Source organism: Chroicocephalus ridibundus, chromosome 4 (genome assembly GCF_963924245.1).
Source record: "Chroicocephalus ridibundus chromosome 4, bChrRid1.1, whole genome shotgun sequence".
Lineage (NCBI taxonomy): Eukaryota > Metazoa > Chordata > Aves > Charadriiformes > Laridae > Chroicocephalus > Chroicocephalus ridibundus.
Window position 1 is genome coordinate 30,624,579 of NC_086287.1, and position 18,785 is coordinate 30,643,363.

Below are 18,785 nucleotides of genomic sequence, written 5' to 3' on the forward strand. Positions count from 1 at the left end.
TTGTGTCATGTTTAGGAAAGTATGTGAAGTATAAACTGTCCAATCAGAAGTCTATGACAGACAGTAACATAAACATCCTCCATATTAAAAAGAATGTCCAGATTATCATCCCTATGCTTCTTGAAAATGCCAGGCAAAAATTAATTGAGAGTAACAAGTCAGGCTCCTGAGTCCCATTCAAGGTATGGCATATCCAGCAAAATACGAGCCCCGTACTGGCACACTGACTTGATGCCTGATCCAATGAAAAAAGGGATCCAGCTACTTAGTCACCAACTGCTCTGGTCGACACCACAAGGTTTTTCTTGGAGACCTTCCAATGGCACACCAACCAACCCTATCCTGTTTATCTTGAGGCCTGACCAACAAGAAACACAAATTCTTATAGAACTCATGTTTCAAGCAAGAAAATGACACACAAAAATGAAGTATGAATAGTCAAGTATTAAGCAAAAATGAATTGTGTCATTTACTAATTCATATACATATAATGACATTCAAGAGTTAAAATATCTAAATCCCATAGTGCTAAATTAAGAAAAAAGGATTATTTTCCCATGCTTGCAAACTGTGTAATATATACAAATGTGACATTATTATTTAGTTGCATAAACTTTATTTGCTTTAGAATAATTTAATAACATCTTTCTCCTTGTAACTAAAACCCTGCACGCTCTAAAAGAGCTCTTTATTTTAAAGGAATCATTATGCTAAACTCATCAATTCTAAAACATTTTTAGTTTTTAGTAAAGAAAACAATTGTAAACAGAGAGCTTTTGTAAGGTAGATAGCTATTACAAAGTTCACTTAGAAAATCAATATAGCATTTTAGCTGGAATTTGCTCATTAAACACCCACAGCTCTAATGCAAATTATGATGGAATGAATAAAGCAAATACATATGCTTCTTTCTTTTTATTAAATGTAAAATCTACTGTTAATTGCATCTGGTATGTCATATAAACTTTTCTCCTTAACTATTAAATGGAAGCTTTTACAAAAGTCATTAGAGATTCTCTTTCTTTGACTTGTATAAATTTCAATATTTGTTCAGTAAAGGTTCACAGCAGTTAAATTACATTAACAAATATTATTAGCTACTATGTAAGCCAACTAAGTAAAATACTTATATTGCAGGTAAAACAAATCAATGGGTGTTTACAATAATATTTGGATATGTCCATTTTTAAACAAGCTTATCAAATATCATGTAATTCTTAGTCAAATGAGAGAGACTCAAAGTAGATTTTTTCTTCCCAAATACTCAAATTTGTTTAGTAAGCTAATTGTTTTCTAATATGGGCAAAAGTAAATATGAAGAAGATGAACCATACTGAGTATGAGTTTACTGAGTCAAAGCAGTGTACATATTTTCTTAGTTGAACCTGATTCTTTTGGCAAACCTATCTTCTATGCTTTTTGAACTACCTTTAAAATACAGCAGTAGTGGTAAGGTGTTTTGGAAATCATTCTAGTTTAAACAGTGGTTCATGATTTTCCAAACAACAGAGCTTTGGGGGAAGGGAGGGAAGCATGGTTCCCAGGAAAAAAGTTTGTTTGCTGATTTCCTAGAGGTCATCTGTGTAAATACAAAAACTGAATAGGAGAGGCAAGGAAGAAGAAATTGTTAGGACTTAAAACATCCATGGCAGCAGAAATCACTTCACGTTACTCATTAAAAAAATGTAAGATCCAGTACACAGGCCAGATCTTATAACAAAAAGATAAGATCACTACCCACACTGTTATCTTAGGAGATGCAGTAAATATTATAACACTGTAACAATTGACTTTCAAAATAAGTGAGTTTTACAGGAATAACAACAATATTTTGGACTTTGCAAGGTGTTTTACATTAACAGATGTGATGAAATACTGCTTTTGGCTTTGGATTATGTGGAAAAAAAAGTAATCCAACAAATAGCACAATTAAAATTCTGCTAATTGTTTTTGTAACAAGCACCAATTATAGTGATCAGGTACTTCCAAGAAAAAGAAATGGTGATAAAGTTTTTCTTTTAATAACAACGTATTGTTGCAGAAGTTTTGCAGTTTAAGATTTAGTATTCAAGATCAGTGGTTGCTGAACAATAAGTGACTTGAAATTTTCTTTGGCATTGACTCTGGTACATTCAAGGTAATTTTACTGGTTACTCGCACCATTACAGCAACAAGAAATACAAATGAGATAATGTTTTCACAAAAAAGGCTCTGAGCATCTTAAATACTCAAGAATTGACTGAAATAATGATTAATAACTCAAAAAATTTTGATACATGATTCCACTTCTGTTTCATATAGGTATACAGCTCTAATATAGGAGTGAATGTTGAACTCATGAGAAAAATGAAACAAAGAATATTTTTTGGAGATGTATATTAGTCTGAAGGAAAAGTAGAAACATGAAAGAACTTGCTTGGCCAGGTCATACTTCGAATTCAAAATTCCTGTAATGAGCTTCTGGTTTATCCTGCTCAGTTGCTCCCCCGAAAAAACTGTCAGCTGAAACTTATCCTACAGACAGGTTTAATTGAAGCTTTTTAGGGATTTTTATTGTGCTTTCACTTTGGATTTCTGAGTAGCAGCTACACAAATGTGAGGAATTCGGGATGTATACTGGGAAAAGAGGTGCAATGACTACCTGCCTTTTCATTTTCGTCAGTCCTGACATTCCTGTCCACTATTGCTGGGGCTCTGTCTGTCTAATCACAGGAGGACTTGGACACAATCCTTGCCATTTCCAGATGGGCCGCTATTATTAAATTTTATTTATCCATATGGATATATGCTTGATCTTCTTACAGAAATACAAATATTTATGTATTTGTTATCCAGTCAATTTTAGAAGTCAAAATCCTCTGCGATGTCTTTCTACTAGATTTAATGACTGTGCTCACAGTTCTTAAATAAACCACTCTTATCGTAGCCAAATAAAAAAAAAACACCCCAAATTTACTGCATTGCTATGAAAGCCTTTAAAATGTGTCATTAATTGGTCTCTGTGCATACATGTTACAAAATGCAGATAATCCCTAGAAATGTTCAAAGCCTAAGGCCCTTATGCAGTTCTCATTCAGGTTAATGGCAAACTACCATGAGCTCCAGGGCTGACTGTCAACTTAAAAATAGTGCTGAAATGTTCTATTACTAAACAGACAACTTAAGTTCCTAGCTCTTTTTTTGAAAGCTATCATTCATTTACTTTCAGTTATGACCTATAGCTGAAAAATAAAAGCAAAATAGCGATAAGAAGATCAGGAAAACTACTTAAGTGTTTTCACTGTTCCGTACCAGGAATTATAGGCTATAAGTCATTTACACCTAAATGTGATTTTATAGATAAAGCAATCTGAACAAACACTGATAGAACACAGTGACTTCTTTATTGCTTTGTACTTGTTGTATGTATTTAGTGCATAGCATTCATCTGCTCCTACATTTCCAATGCTATAAACAGCGCTCTTAATAAAAGGCTAAAGTTGCTTAGTGGCAGCTCTGCATAGGGTTTTCTTTGTGTACTCAGATCCCAATTCAATTAAAAAAAAAATAAAGTGGGAAAGAATAGGAGAGAGTATTATACACAGACCCCAAGGCAGTTCTTGTGAAAGCCAATCCCTGTACAATACTTAAGCCTCTATTTCTAATACACTAAACACAGCTGACTTCAAAATTCAAACCATAGTGCTGTTACGCTTTTTTTGGTGAATAATTGCTGATGCCTAAATATTTACTTAAGGGGAAAAAATATAAATGTTGCATTAAAGTTTGCAAGTTAAAATTTGTCAGGTTGAAGAAAAGTTTTTGTAATACTCCAAAAAGTAGATTATTTGCAGACCGTTTTATTCCTGAATGAAACCGAATGCTTTATATTCGTCTAGCACCATAATGAGGAAGAGAGAAGGGCCAGACTAATCATGAAAATATGCAGAAGATACTGGCTTGCTTTTTACATACAAGCTCCACCCATAAATAGCTTAGTAATTTACATTTTAACCTATGCCAGCTCTTCGTATATTGTACTTCAAAGAGCTGCACGTAACATTTTGACAATCAATAATTCTGACAATCTGAAGGTAAAATTACATTCTTTCAAATTAAGCCATTAAAAATTAAGCCAAGATGTTCTCAGTCACAACACTCCCTCCTTCAGGGTTTTTTTTCTGTCCTTTAGATGGATTGTCTGCCTTCCCATACAGAGGATTCAAATCCTACAGCTATTTTCAAAATTCTGTTATTTACCAGGAAATCTTTTTGAAAAAATATTCAGGAAGTAGTTTTGCATTATGAAGCATTAATACAATAAAATCCCTAAGAACTATATAGACTATATACAAATGAATTATGCACAGAAAACTGAGTTAGGGAAGTATATGCATTACCTACTCAAACTGTAAAATATCATTCATATTTAGGTTTATAAACACAAGGGTTGGGAACTATTGAGTTCTTTTGGCTAAAGCCCAATATTGGCCTTATTTCAGTTTAATTGGAAGAGGATCTTGAATTCATCTTCTCCATGAGATATCAGGAACCTGGATTTCTGTTTGTACCAAAGGTTAATAAGAAATGTGTCTGCAAAAGTCAAACAGCATTAAATACCAAAAACTGATTATTATTCTGCAGGAGTTGTTCTGTCATTCATAATCTCTCCATGCTCCAACCTTCCACAGCTAATCTTTAATGGATGACATGCAAGAAAGAAAAATAACATCTAAAAAGGGACTCTAAAGTGAGCTTTGAAGAAATGGAAAATACTTTTCTTCTGTGCTGGAAGTTATTGCCACCCAAAGTTTATTACTGGCAAGATTACTTATTTCCTCTTCCTTTATGGGATATTAAATCAAACTAACTCTAAGCTAATAGCCACTTGGATATTTGTGTTCACTTTTGCTATTAAAACTATTGCATATGCATTCAGTAATTATTTTTCAAGTTAATTGCGGAAACTTCAAATAATGTTCATGAACATTTGCATACCATATTCAAGAATTCCAAAATACCACAAATGTTAATTCTCAACATTTTTGTAAAAACAAACCTGAAAAAAGGAACTTCATTGTAGGTATATTGCCGTAGTTTCCAAGAGACTGAAAGCTGTATAACATACACAACAGTATTAAAAGTACTGCTTTCCCCTTTTTCCACACTATATTTCCCATCATTACCCTGGTCTTTCAGAGAGCATCTGCAGAACGGTCATAGAGTTGTCAGGCATTAAAGGTAGTATGCAACACCTAACAGACCTAGCAGGGCTGGACTCAATCAGCTGACTGATTTTAAAATGTATTAAGTTTTAGTAACACTACTATTAGATATTGTCAAAACCCCCCACAGAATAGCCTTTGCTAAAGAAAGATGTAACAAGAAATATTTTCTATTGTATTTTCCTTCAGAATTATTCTTAGTCCCAATATATAACACTGTGATAGCAGCAAAAATATTACAAGAGCTGAGGCTCTGATGCCAACTACGGTATATCTTGTTGCAGTAATGGTGGGAGTTACTGTGAGAAGACCAGGGCTTTAATATTTTTTCCATTTAGAGAGGCTACCACTATGCTCTACAATTCTCACACTCAACCAGCTCTTTTCCTCTAAAACTTCCTATATACCCCCTGTATAATTCTTTTGTTAGGTAAAAATGAAGTCATCTACTATGTCCATCCAAAGCGAGATCTGTTCTCTCTGCTAGTTCTTTTGAAGACTTACTCCTTTGCAATGCCTCCATCCTTATCTTCCAGTCTGTCCTCAGAAGATGTGTGCTCCTTCTCCCTTTCCCCTCCCACAGACTGCACCCATTCCATTTTCTGTTTTGCAGTCCCACATTTCAAGAGTTGCCTATTCTTCACGCCTAGTTCACACGTTGTGTTCCCCTTTTTCTTTAGTTTCCTAGTTTCAGTTCCTTCACGATGTGCTCTTCCTTGATTTTCCTGATGTTGCCTCCACCTCTGTTCTTATTCTCTTCATGATGGTGAGTGAAACCCATGCTACCTTCAGACATTGGCTTATAATGAGAGGATATCCAACAGAAGAACAATGAAGAAACAGTAAGATCCTGTGGCAACGATAGTCTCTAATGCTTAAAAGCCTGCAACCAAAACTGAGAATTACCTGATTTTCCTTAGCCATAGACACCTGACACAGAGATAGGGACCCAAGGAAGTTCTAAAATTCATTTTCCAGGTCTGTAAAATTTAAAAATAAACACCCTCTGAATATAAGTTATTTACTGCACACAATATTGAACATTCTCTTCCATCATGTGGAATTTATAAAAGCAGTCCCATTAATTTCTTTGAAACACTTCTGCCTTAACTCTACTATTTCTTATTCTCTGATGAAGCATTTAATAAATTTACACTTTTCCTCTTCACTTCTTCATCTGAACAAAGTAAAAATTATAAAGCGGCAAGCTTTGTGTTATTTGTTTCTGAAGATTGTGGTAGCTTCATTTTAAAATGGCCTTTGTCTTTAGTTTTTCTGTTCTTTCCATGGGACTTGTTTAGGTAAAACTCATCAATTAGAGGGTTACATTTCAAAACGGAATTGTAGTATTCCTCAAAGTTGATAACATTTCTGATGTTTTTTTCAATACAATTTCGTGGACTCATTTTCTTATCATAAAGTCAGTACTAAGTAATAATAAAAATGCAAACACCCATATTTACAAGCTTCACTCTACCATGTGTTATACACTGCAGTAATTAAACATTAACTAGCAACACAAAATCACAGCAGCATGTGTTCTCCTTTCCTCAAAGGACTTAACACAAGGAAAAAAAAGTTTTTCCTTAAACACACTGAGTTGTCTTTATTAGGTTCTGCCTGTCCATTAGAACTCTCCCCAAGGCTTTTATGAGAAAGACACACATAGACCTCCAAAACTTTGGTTCACATCATTCCAAAGTTCAAAACATTTATCCAAACTCGGCAACATTCTTAGAACAGTGAGACAGGAAGCAAAAAAACCATGAAATATTAACGATGCTTCCTTTTTGCAAACAGCTAAAGTAGTAAGGAGCCTCTTGCCCTCTCTCTCTGCATTTAAAGGATTTTATACTTCCTGAACTTATAAAAGGAGAAAAAAGGGTATTTTTTTAAAGGTCATCCTTATTACACATTGTAGCTCTCATTAAAATTTGGTTTATTATTCCTTTTAAAATGGAATAACTACGTTACTTATTATAACCATATTCATGAGATACTGTTTTGAGGAGAATATTATGCATAGGCCATAATTAGAAGCTTTAAACAGTAACATAGGAAAAAACAATTTACTAACAAATATTTCAACTGTATCCATAAAAATGAAACTAACCAAGGTTTTGACACACCTTCTGACACACATTTCTTTCCAGTTTTTAACAAGCAATGAACACCTATGTCAAAGAGCGTATTTCTCTATTGTAGGTACAGAGGTAAAACGCTGTGCAAATATCTGGGAACAAACACAAAACTTGGGATCCAACCCAAACAATTTGCATTAGCTTTCGGCTGCTGGATATAACTGTGATTCGCAGTGTGGGTTTTCTTTCTTCTGAAAATAAAAGCAAGCATTTTATGTAAACTGAAATAAGAATAAAATTATGCCTGTATTTCCATTTGTTTCGTAATATGTAGATTAGATTTGCTTTTCCCTTCCTCCACCACAGAAAATCTAGGAACTCTCTCTTCCATCTATAATATACACAGAATACTGTATTCTCAGGAGTTTGATGTTAAGTGGAAAGTCAGCCATCTGTTTCTTCAGCTGGAGAGTTTATTTTCTGCTCCGTTTTCCTGAAGACAGTTACTCCTATCATCTGTACCATTGGCTTGAGGTCAGGTATTAGTACTTTTAATACTATATGAAGCGTTGTGGTCTCTGAGGACACAATTTTTCCTAGCTTACACTTTATTTATGAAGAAATGATTCGATGAATTTATAAAAGTAGTCCCATTAATTTCTTTGAAACACTTGGAGAAAAACCTCAGAGTATTTTTCATCCACTGGATACACTGCACATACTACTTTACAATAAGAAAAATACTCAGATTCATGACTTTAGAAATTTCCAACACCACAGAATACAAACTGTCTCCACTTTTGTATGTCTACCCAAAGAACAATTAACAACAAATACAAGCATGCATTCACTTTCAACTGTAAACTTAAAAACCTTTCATTTTGTGAATTTGTATAAACTTCATTCACTGGAGACACACCATCATCACACAAAAATTCATTAACTACCAAAAGAACAGATTTTTCAAGAAAAGTGCGGGTCTCTAGTTGAGGTGAATGTGTGACTATCTCCATACACGGCGAGGGGGTAGTATTGCTCTGAACGAGCTAAAACAATAAGTGGTATTTGAACTGCTGGTTGAAAGGTAGAGGCACTGGTAATCATTATTTCCCCTTGTTTGTTCAGGACCTTCCAACAAAACAAACAACCTTTTTGTGATTGGATTGACATGGTGTTAACAATGCATTTAATGCCCAAATCAGTATGAATACAGGTAAAGCTCCTGCTAATACCAGTACCAGGATGTTAAAGCCACCTATTTTCTAAGCAACTCTAAACAGCCACACATAAAAAAAAAAGTCAAATCTTCCCTCCTTTAGCAAATAAAGCTAACATTCACTAGGCCACGTCATATAGCGACCGCGGGTACTGTATGAGCCATACAGCCATCTGTTAAACGCTTGCCTACGGTACCTGCAATCTTTTCTGCAATCTTAGCTTCTGTAGCTCTCTCTTGCAGTTCTAAGTCCAGTTTTATTGTCTTCAGCTCCTTGTCCCTTTCAGACAGCTTATCTTGAAGCTGAATTGAACAAATGGACAGTGAGATTCTTATCTAGCTGAAACAGTCAATCAACTATTTTAACCACAACAAATTTTTAAATAATAGTGTCTTACCCCCAAAATACAAACAATAAGCAATACAACAGAAGTTCAGTTAATTATATGTATTTATTTAAAGGACAAATGTTAAAATTATCTATTTTATCATCTGCCCTATCTTGCTCCACTAGACAAGCAGCAATGTGCGCACCATCATTTGTATTTGGGATTCTCTTCTTCAGGTATCACCAGCTGTGGACCTTCTCGCTAAGGAAGTTCAGAATTACATGGAACATAATGCAGGTGGCGTGCCTGCATGAATAGCCTGTTTCCTACCAAGAGTGCTGACATCACAGCCTGAAGATCCTGTGGTGTAAATGCATAATTTTTCATGTGCATCACCAGCCAGAAAACTGGTATTCTTTCACATGTTGAGGCCTTTCTTTTAACTGGGAATTCACCAAATCTGTTCTGGGACAGATATCTGAGCTTGCCATTGAATATTCAATGACACTTCATGGAAAGACTATAGACTTTTCTGTGGCTTAGGTGCATGCAGCTGCTACTAATGCTAGAAGCAATGCAGTGTGCAAGTAGGATGGAATTTTCTTCCCCTCAACAAAGAGAAGGTATCAGGGCACATTCGTTATCTGGATCACATGCACAGAAGCACAAGCTCCAGATTCTGTTCATGAAATCCCAGCCTTGATTTTGGTCCTCTTTGGTTTTCATCCATGATGCAAGAACCTATGTCACTGATTAAAAAGGTCAAAGGGTAGAATGAAAGACTTTTTTAATTCCAAAGAAGCGGTTGTTAAGCAGATACTTAGAATCTAAAATGACAAGAAAGCTATTGATTGGTTCTCTAAAATAAATAACAAAACTAAATTAGAAACAGTTTAAAATGTATGTTTTGTAAGACAACCATAGAAGATCAAACCCTGTGATCTGAATATCTCAATTGTACCTTTTTATTTTTGGCCCTCAGAGTGTCCAATTCTTTTAAAAGGAATGCAGTTTCTGTTTTTCCACCTAAATCTGCAGCATCCTTCCATGAAGGTATAAATTCAGGGAGCATCCTGTTAGCCTTTATTTCCATGGTGCTGTGATTAGGAGGGGGAAAAAAAAGAAAGAAAAATAATGCAAAACCAGTTCTTCCCTCCACCCACTGGAAATAAAATACACAGAAATAAATTATCAAAACTTGTTAACCATCGCAAATGGATTAAATAGCCATTAAAATGGATGTCCTTCTACCATCTCTTAAATCTGCAATTCTGAAAAAAATCTGTAAATCTGGAATAGTAAATAAATGTACTACAGTGCTAAGACATAAACCAGATGAATATGAATTGTCTATGAAGCCTATAAACAGAAAATGCTTAAGGGAAGCAAATATTAAAAACCTGTGCTTAACACAGAGTAACAAAGTAATGAAACATTTGGGGATCAAATTAATGCTCACGTTAAAAGAAACCAAATTCTTTGGTAGGATGGACAATTCCACATGAATTGAAATGAGAATGTCTGGAAGACAAGATATAGGAGTTCATCCTGAAGAAATCTGTGAAATTATGGTGTTATTATTATAACTGAGAACAGGAGTTCCGTACTGTATACCAGTCATAGCGTTTTAAGATAACTTATTTAGCTATAGACAGGGAAAAATAAGACAAGATTCAATGGCCACAAAAATTCTATCTCAAGGTAAGACTTTTATAAAATTCCTTGGCTATCTGTTGATACTCACAGATAACTCAGATCTCATTTGTAAAATAGCAGTAAAATCAGTAGATGAATAGATTATAGAAGGGAGATTAGCAAATATTTTTAACATTCACTTCCCTTAAGTGGTTTTTGTTTATAGGCTTCATAGGCAATGAGTCATAAGAAGTAGCCACAGAAAAGCTATACCTCTGAACTAGTCCTACTGTATACATTACTTTCATTATGTGTAATTCACATCCTGGAAAGAAAAGAAAATCTATCTGTTGCTCCAAAGAGTCGTTCTCTTAGGTAGACTGTTGTTTGTACTCAGTCACCCCTTTCTTCACCTGCTTCCATTGCATTTATTTTCTCTATGGTTCTTTAAGAAGTAAGTTAAGATCCGTACGCTGCAGGCAAACTCTGGTGCAAGCTAAAGCACATCAAACATAAACAGCAGGGAGATTCACACTGAAAAAGTACTTAGTGTATTACACTATATATGGGGTGGAAGAGTGCTTAAACGGCTTGCCTTCACTTTCAAGATCCCTCAAAGTCTATTTCATCCTTTCTCTGTCTAGCAAATTTCATTTAGTATCATTTCGGACTACAGGTGATAGATGCCTCCAGATACTACTGCCCAGACATTACTAAAGGGGTTTTGTGCATTTTCCTTGTTCAGGAGAGGCTTCCCATGAACAACTTTATTATCATCTTTTAATCCCTCAAATGTTTTCTTTGTGATGTCTAAAAGAAAACTAGAAAAGTCGCATTGATGGTACACTAAGACCATCCTCTACAATGCAAATCAACACTGACACAACATTTCCTGGGTTGTTCTATACCAAGATATTTTCTCATCTCGTATTCTAAATGCAACCTGTTTGGGGAAGGACAGATTTTGTGCAGTTTATATAGTATCTACCACAATGAGGTTTTGGCCTATAGCTTTAGGATCCTACATGCAATATATTTGCAGATGAGATGGTTCAACATGCTGATTGCTGTGGGGGGTTAATCTCAGTGTTCAAGACCAGCCTGACTGCCAGTGTGAGTGTCACTGGTGAAGGGTAGGAGCAGCAATCTTTAGCTAACTCTGTGCTGGGCTGTACTTAAGCACTCAGCATTATATTTGGGTTTTAGTGCAGGATGCATTGACCTAGCAGCATATTTCAGGCCCTAATGCAAAAAAAAAAGGCAACAAGATAGACAGAAATATACTATGGACTGGTTTTGGCCCAATGGGTCACCACTACATCATACTAAAGATAACAAAACCAGGTGTAGAATCTGACAGACAGCTGAAGAATTAGAGTATATTTTTCAAAAGTACATCATAGGGCTCCACAGCCTTGGTCCCATTTTCAAAAGCAAATCTGTCACTCTCAGTTAAGACTTGGGCTTCAGAATGCCTAAGTCACTGAAAATCGGTAGCATGTTCCCTTGTCAGCTGGGTATACCTTCATATATTATCTCACATATAGCATGAGCATATATGTTTCTTAAGACTGCAGCAGAGGACCATAGCTCAGTATGGAAATTAATGACAATAAATGACCAAAAGTTAATGACAGAATAAAATCTTCAGAGTTTGTATTACACTTTTCAACCCTATTTCCCCTTCTGCAGATTCCTGTCACAGACTGCCTACAGGGTATCACAGCTCCTCCTCCTCACTCTTACAACTTTATCTGGACTTCACCCTACTTTATTCCTGCTTCCTAGCTGCTTTATTCCTGCTTCCTAGCTGCTTTATTCCTGCTTCCTAGCTGCTTTATTCCTGCTTCCTAGCTGCTTTATTCCTGCTTCCTAGCTGCTTTATTCCTGCTTCCTAGCTGCTTTATTCCTGCTTCCTAGCTGCTTTATTCCTGCTTCCTACTCGCTTCCATGCTGCTTCATTCCTGCTTCCTACTCACTCATCATACTTAGGGTACACTGCTTGTTGTGTAAAGCCAAAGATACTGCTAGACTTCTAGATCATCTTTTCAAATTCTGTTCAGTATGCATTTTTAAAATTCTCTGTAGAGATCACAATCATTGAAACACCCTCAGCATGTCACATAAGCCATTGTCATGATCATATTTTCTATCAGTGTTAGAGGGTACAGTGGTGAAATGCTGCACTCCACAAGCAAAGAAGGGCAGATATAGTGAGTTTAAGTAAAAAGTTGACTTACTGATTCTCAGTTGGAAAGTAAACTTCCCTGTCTTTATACAAAAATCCATATGTATATTGCCTATAATTCCAATCTAGAAAAACTATATATAGGGATATTTGGTTTTACCTTGATTCTTCAGGATTGGAATTATAATCACTTGGGGCTCCTCTTCTTTGACTGGTTACTGGCAAATATGAAAGTTTCGGTGCTTCAACTTCTGCCTCAATGAAAAATTCTGTGTTTTTTTGAGAATTCTGATGAAACTGAAACTCAGCACAAAAGTCATCTTTTTTCTGTTCCGGGATGTGTCTCTCTATTTGGAAACAGAAGCAAATATTTAATTTTTTTTCATTTAGAGATTTCTCATTCGAAAATTGCAATATTCTTACTTGTAGCAGAAAGGAGAAAGTACTCTAGTTTCAGATTCACGGCTTCCTCATCCCACTAAGGAACAAAAGCTGTGTTACAAAAGCACAGATGTAGGAGTTACAATCTATTTACTGAATTTTTCTCATGGAAACCTGAAAAAAAATTCATCACCATTTCCTAATCCCTCTTTACCTTAAATGACTGCTTAAAATAATGCTGACCCTAGGAAATAATCTACCTATCTTTTGTAAAAATCAGCTCTACCCTAGTGAGACATGATGAATTTCTGCTGTAGACAGGGAAATTTGCAGGTTGTGAACTAGATTCTTTCTTATATTGACACCTTTTTCAAATCCATTTTAGCTACAAAAGGAGTATCAGCAAGCTGTAATTAGCAACGACAAATTTAAGGCCCCTTTATTCACTCTTGGAGAGCGTAAGGTACAGGGTCATACAACTAAAGAACTTGAAGAATGCAAAGCACAAATTGTGCCAAAGGGAAAAATTATCTGATTAAAATGTTGAGTGTGATAGTTAGTTCTCTTAAGTTTGGCTACTAGATATTTTTAGGACATATTTCTGCTATCAAGGTATTTAAATTAAAGAAAGACCTACATACCATGAATGTTCTTTCATAAAGTAAGAACAAGAAAGTTTTAATTATAGAACTACACTAAAAAATGAGGAGGAAGAAGCCTAAAAAAGCTGCAAATGGAAAAAAAGGTGCATATACTCTTAATTCTTTCATTTAGATTAGTAGAGAACAAACACTGGAGCTTTTTCTTATTTAACGAAGGTAGCATTTTCAGACATTTTGGATAAATCAGATGGTATACATTCTTTGACCCAACTTATTACTTCCTCCTCAAAAATACTAAGAAACTGCCTATACATCTACAAATAGCCTGAAAATACACATCAATCAGTATCAAGGTGTCGTGCTGCATGTAAGACATAAAAGCACAGATTCCAAGACAAGAACACTGAAGACTGTCTCTAAAATCCGTTGCAATAGATTCCTTTCCTTGAAAAAGGAAAGACACAGCCAATGGTACAGGAAACACCCTGAGGGCACAGAGAGATGATTTCTGGATTGGCTGAAGTCAGTTTACCAAGTTCCCATAGAACTTAGCTAGTTCAGTAGATCTTTATCTACTTCAGCACAAATCCACTTGAATCCACTCTCACCATTCCTCAAAATTATAACCACTGATTTTTGTACTAAAGGAACAACAGTCAACAGCATTACAGAATCTGTGTTTCTGAGCAGTAATAAACACGTGGGGACCATAATTTGATAAAAAAATTGTTAATAAATATAATCTAACACTACTTTCAGTACTGTGATTGAAATATGTTCCTTGGATCAATTCACAGCTAATGCAGAAATTGAACACAGCCCACAGCCACCTGGATTCTTTGAGCAAACGTATGCTGTTGCTCACTGGCTTGAAAACCTACAGGTTTTCGAACAGAGATTTCCTTTTAAGTGCTGCTACATTCTAAAGCTGGATTCAACCTCTTGCTCTCTAAACAAACAGGCACTAAGAAGTTCACTATGTGTACTCTAAGAACCTGGCCCAACTTGCAAGTGGAAACACATAAGGGCAGAACTCGAAATCCTCTCCAGTTAGTACTACCTGAAAACACACCTAGTCTGAATCTCAATACTTGCAAAGCTTCTTCTAGGGAAACATACACTTGGTTGAGATGTGTTTCCCATTTGATTTACATTATAAAGAACTGCCTATAAAACATCATCCTGTCCAGTTCTCCCATTTCAGATGCAGTGATCTGCCTATATACAGTTGCAAATTATGCTTTCACACACTGAAGGGTAAGTGCAAGGCTTCACTTGCCATAACAACTTTTCCTCCCATTCTTCTCTAGGGTATCAACATTTTCTATAAGCCATATATATTTGAAGTGCCTCAAGTGAAGTGTGTTGCATTCGATGAAAGAATTCAAGCACAACACACCCGTTGCAATAATCAGTGACTGTATTGCCATGAAAATTTGTTCCTTGTTTAGCATTAACTGCACTCTCCTTTGGCCCACACTATATGAAGGTTGGAGAAGAAAAGCCTTCTCATTCCAGAATGCTAACAAGATTAGATGACATTAGCTACCACAGTTACACTAGGACAAATCAAAAAAGGGATTCTATCCCTTTAGCATGAGAGTAATCAACTGAACAAGTTTTTCTTGTTTTCACAGTTCCTGTTTTTCAAATTTTCTGCTTTTAGTACCAGGACTTTAAAGAGAGTTCACAGAGTCATTGCAGTTGGAAGGGATCGCTGGAGATCATCTAGTCCAGCCCCCCTGCTCAAGCGGGGTCACCAAGAGCAAGTTTCCCCAGGACTATGTCCAGATGGCTTTTGAATAGCTCCACAAGCAGAGACTTGACAACCTCTCTGGGCAGCCTGTGCCAGTGTTTGATCACCCTCATCATAAAAAAAAAAAATATGTTTCCTCATATTCAGAATTTAATGTGTTTTAATTTGAGTTCATTGACTCTTTTCCTGTCAATGGGTACTACCAAAAAGAATCAGGCTGCTTCTTCACTCCCTTCCATCAGGTATTATTCATACTGATAAGATCCGCTCCCCTAAGCCTTCCCTTGTCGAGGTTCAGTCTCAGCTTTCAGCCTCTCCTCATACATAAGATGCTCCAGTCCCTTTATGGCTCTTTGCTGGTCTTGCTTGAGTAAGTCCATCTCTTTCTTGTATTAGGGAGCTCAGAACTGGACTTGACGGTCTAGGTGTGACCTTACCAGTGCTGAGCAGAGAAGATGGATCACCTCCCTTGATCTGCTGGCAATGCTCTTCCTAATGCAGCTGAGGATGCTGTTGGCCACCCTTGCCATGAGGGCGCATTGATGGCTTATGCTCAACTTGCTGTTCACCAGGATCCCAATCACTTTCTGTAGAGCTGCTTTCAAGCCAGTTGGCCCCCAGCATGTATAGTTACATGGGATTATTCCTGGCCAGCTGCAGGGCTTCACATTTCCCCCTGCTTCATGATGTTCCCCTTTGCCCAGTTCTCCCACCTGTCGAAGTCCCTCTGAATGGCAGCATAACTCTCTGGTGTATGAACTACTCCTCACAGTTTTGTATCATTAGCAGACTTGCTGAGGCTATACTTCCCTCCATCATCCAGATCGTTAATGAAGACATTAAACAGGATTGGATCTATTTTTGACTCTGGGAGTACACCACTAGTGGCTTGCCTCTTACTGGACTTCATGCAACTGATCACCACCATCTGGGTGCAGATATTCAGCCATTTTTCAATCGACCTCACTGTTTACTTATTTAATCCATACTTTGCTTCTCTATTAGGATGTTATGGGACACAGAGTCCAAAGACTTACCAAAGTCAAGGAAAACAGCACCCTGCTCGATCCATGTTTTATTTCCTACTTGCCAGGATAAACCATTTTTGATCTTGGACAAGGTGATCCTTGAATATCAACCATGTCTCTTGGATCCCTCTTCTCTCCAAAACTGTATCCTGTGGGATCCTTCCAAGTGGATCTCTGAGGAGGCCAAAGTCTATTCTCCTGAAGTCCACAGCTGAGGTCCTGCTTTTTGTCCTGATCCCTCCTCTCAAAATCCTAAACTCGATCACTTCATGGCAACTGTATCCAAGGCTACCCCCAACTTCAACATCCACAACTAGTCCTTCCTTGTTTGTAAGTATCAGGTCCAGTGGAGCACCTCCTCTTGTTGGCACCTCAATCGTTTGTGTCAGGAAGTTGTCATCAGCTTACTCCAGAGATGTCCTAGATCATTTGCGCCCTGCTGTTGTCCCTCCAGCAGATTATCAGCATCGCTATAGTCCCTCATGAGGGCCATGACCTGTGAACATGAGGCTCCTTCCAGTTGTCTGAAGATGATCTCATTTACTTCACCCAATCCTCCTCCATGCCCTTCCCTCTTACTGGCAGAATCAAGGATAACAACAATTCTATGATTCCATGATAACACCACCTGGGGCCCCATGCTGTTGACCATCAGCCCCAGAGCCATATAGTCACACGTAATACTTCCCAGGTCACCCCAACAGTATCACTGGTGCCTACATGGAAGAGCAGCAGAGGGTAACAGACGGTCAGAAGAGCCTCAGCAGCCTCTCTATTACATCCTAAATATGAGCTCCCAAAAAGGAACAAAGCTCTCTAGATGACAAGTCAAGTCACCAGACAGATTTTTAATTTTATTTTTTTTTTAAAAACAGAATGATGTAAACATGTCTGCTTGATGCGGTAAACATCTGCATTAGCAACTGAACTTCAGGCTAAATCCTCAGGCCATGTCAAGATACAGATTTTTATGCCTTCAACTGTAAGTTACAGCCGCTGGTAAAGAAGAATTTATAATGGGACTAGACCTGTGTTGGCATTTATTAATGCTCATGCTGCTTCTTTAAGCAACTTACATTTGCAGTACACCTTTTCATCCAGATTCAATTCCCTCAAGCACATGGGTAAGACTAAGCAGCATCACAGCAAGCCTGTAAGTGTCATTCCCGGAAATGTTAGGCAAAACACAGAGGATCTATTTTTTTCCCCTGCTGGCTTTGTAAGAGAAGATGATGGCAGCCTCCTCCACTCAGAATTGGAAGCACTCTGCCCAAGGGCATTAAGATTAGAGGTTTTACTTGTTTAATAAAGTTGTAATGCATTTTTCGGTCAACATGCTAAATCTGTCAGTAGAATGCTTTGTGGAAGACATTTTGAACGCTGTCAGATCAATGGGCATAGCGATTTTTTTATTTTTAAAACAACTTTATTCTTCATATAGTCCATGACCCCCACCCCAGGTTATTTAGGCCTTGGTATATGGTAGCTTGTCTTGCTGCTAAACTAAGTAGCAATATTAATCTATGCACTTCAGTGCTCTTCCTCATGCCTCCTGCAAATTGTATTGTGCGCTAATTACCAATGCTGCAGACACACACTGGGGAATAAGTAGCATTTGCAATAATCAGGCTGCACAAGGAACATCAGAGAAAGGGTAAAACAGCCTTGCAAGCTTTGGAAAAAATGCTGTAGTTTTCATTAAGCTGTATCACCACCATTGATTCTGGTTCTTGAGTATACTAAACAACTTATTTTCCATATAAAAGAAAAAGTTCAGTAGCCCAGATTAATATTTCACAACAGGGAGAAGCTGAACAGCTGATCTTCTTCTGTATGTATTTATCTTGAATGAATAGCTTGTTCACATTGAGGGAAAGAAAAGCAAATGTTAGGAAGAAGGAATATAAAGACACTAGAATTAAAGCTGGGAATTGATTGTGAGGAACGTAAGGGGAAGATAATGCTGTCATGACTTGAAATAGTAAAGATAGAACAGAATTCAATGTTGTTAAGCTGGGAGTGGTTAAAAAGTCAAGTAAAAACATTGAACCTAAACACAATTTGCAGGCAGCCACTATTTCTCATAGCTACTTAGAAGTGGGGGAATTGGCACTGAGATCAGGGAAAGCACAGCATCAGAGAATCCCGTACTGACACTAATAAAATGGACAGAAACGTTGAAGATGTAAGTGCACAGAAGGTGCAGATTCACCTGGAAGGCTAGAGAAGCAGTAGCTTCCCTTGTTACGCCACTCAGCATACTCAGCAGTCCCATCACCCAGCAGAAGCTCGGTGGGCACCTCCTTCCCCCTGTTTGTAGTCTTTCAGCACCCCACCAGCCAAATTGCACTGATCAGCTCAGAGG

The 18,785-nt window shown here is 37.1% G+C and overlaps 1 protein-coding gene across 2 annotated transcripts in view; it reads right to left on the minus strand.

Annotated features, from left to right (window-relative positions):
* The window catches only part of MIPOL1 (mirror-image polydactyly 1), a 190,974-nt gene that overhangs the window by 132,426 nt on the left and 39,763 nt on the right, over positions 1-18,785 (minus strand). For both annotated transcript variants that reach the window (XM_063332191.1, XM_063332192.1), the window contains 3 exons: positions 12,814-13,000; positions 9,792-9,927; positions 8,699-8,804 (listed from right to left, as the gene is read on the minus strand). In XM_063332191.1, the coding sequence (XP_063188261.1) occupies positions 8,699-8,804; positions 9,792-9,927; positions 12,814-13,000 (429 nt within the window). The remainder of the gene's footprint in view (positions 1-8,698; positions 8,805-9,791; positions 9,928-12,813; positions 13,001-18,785) is intronic.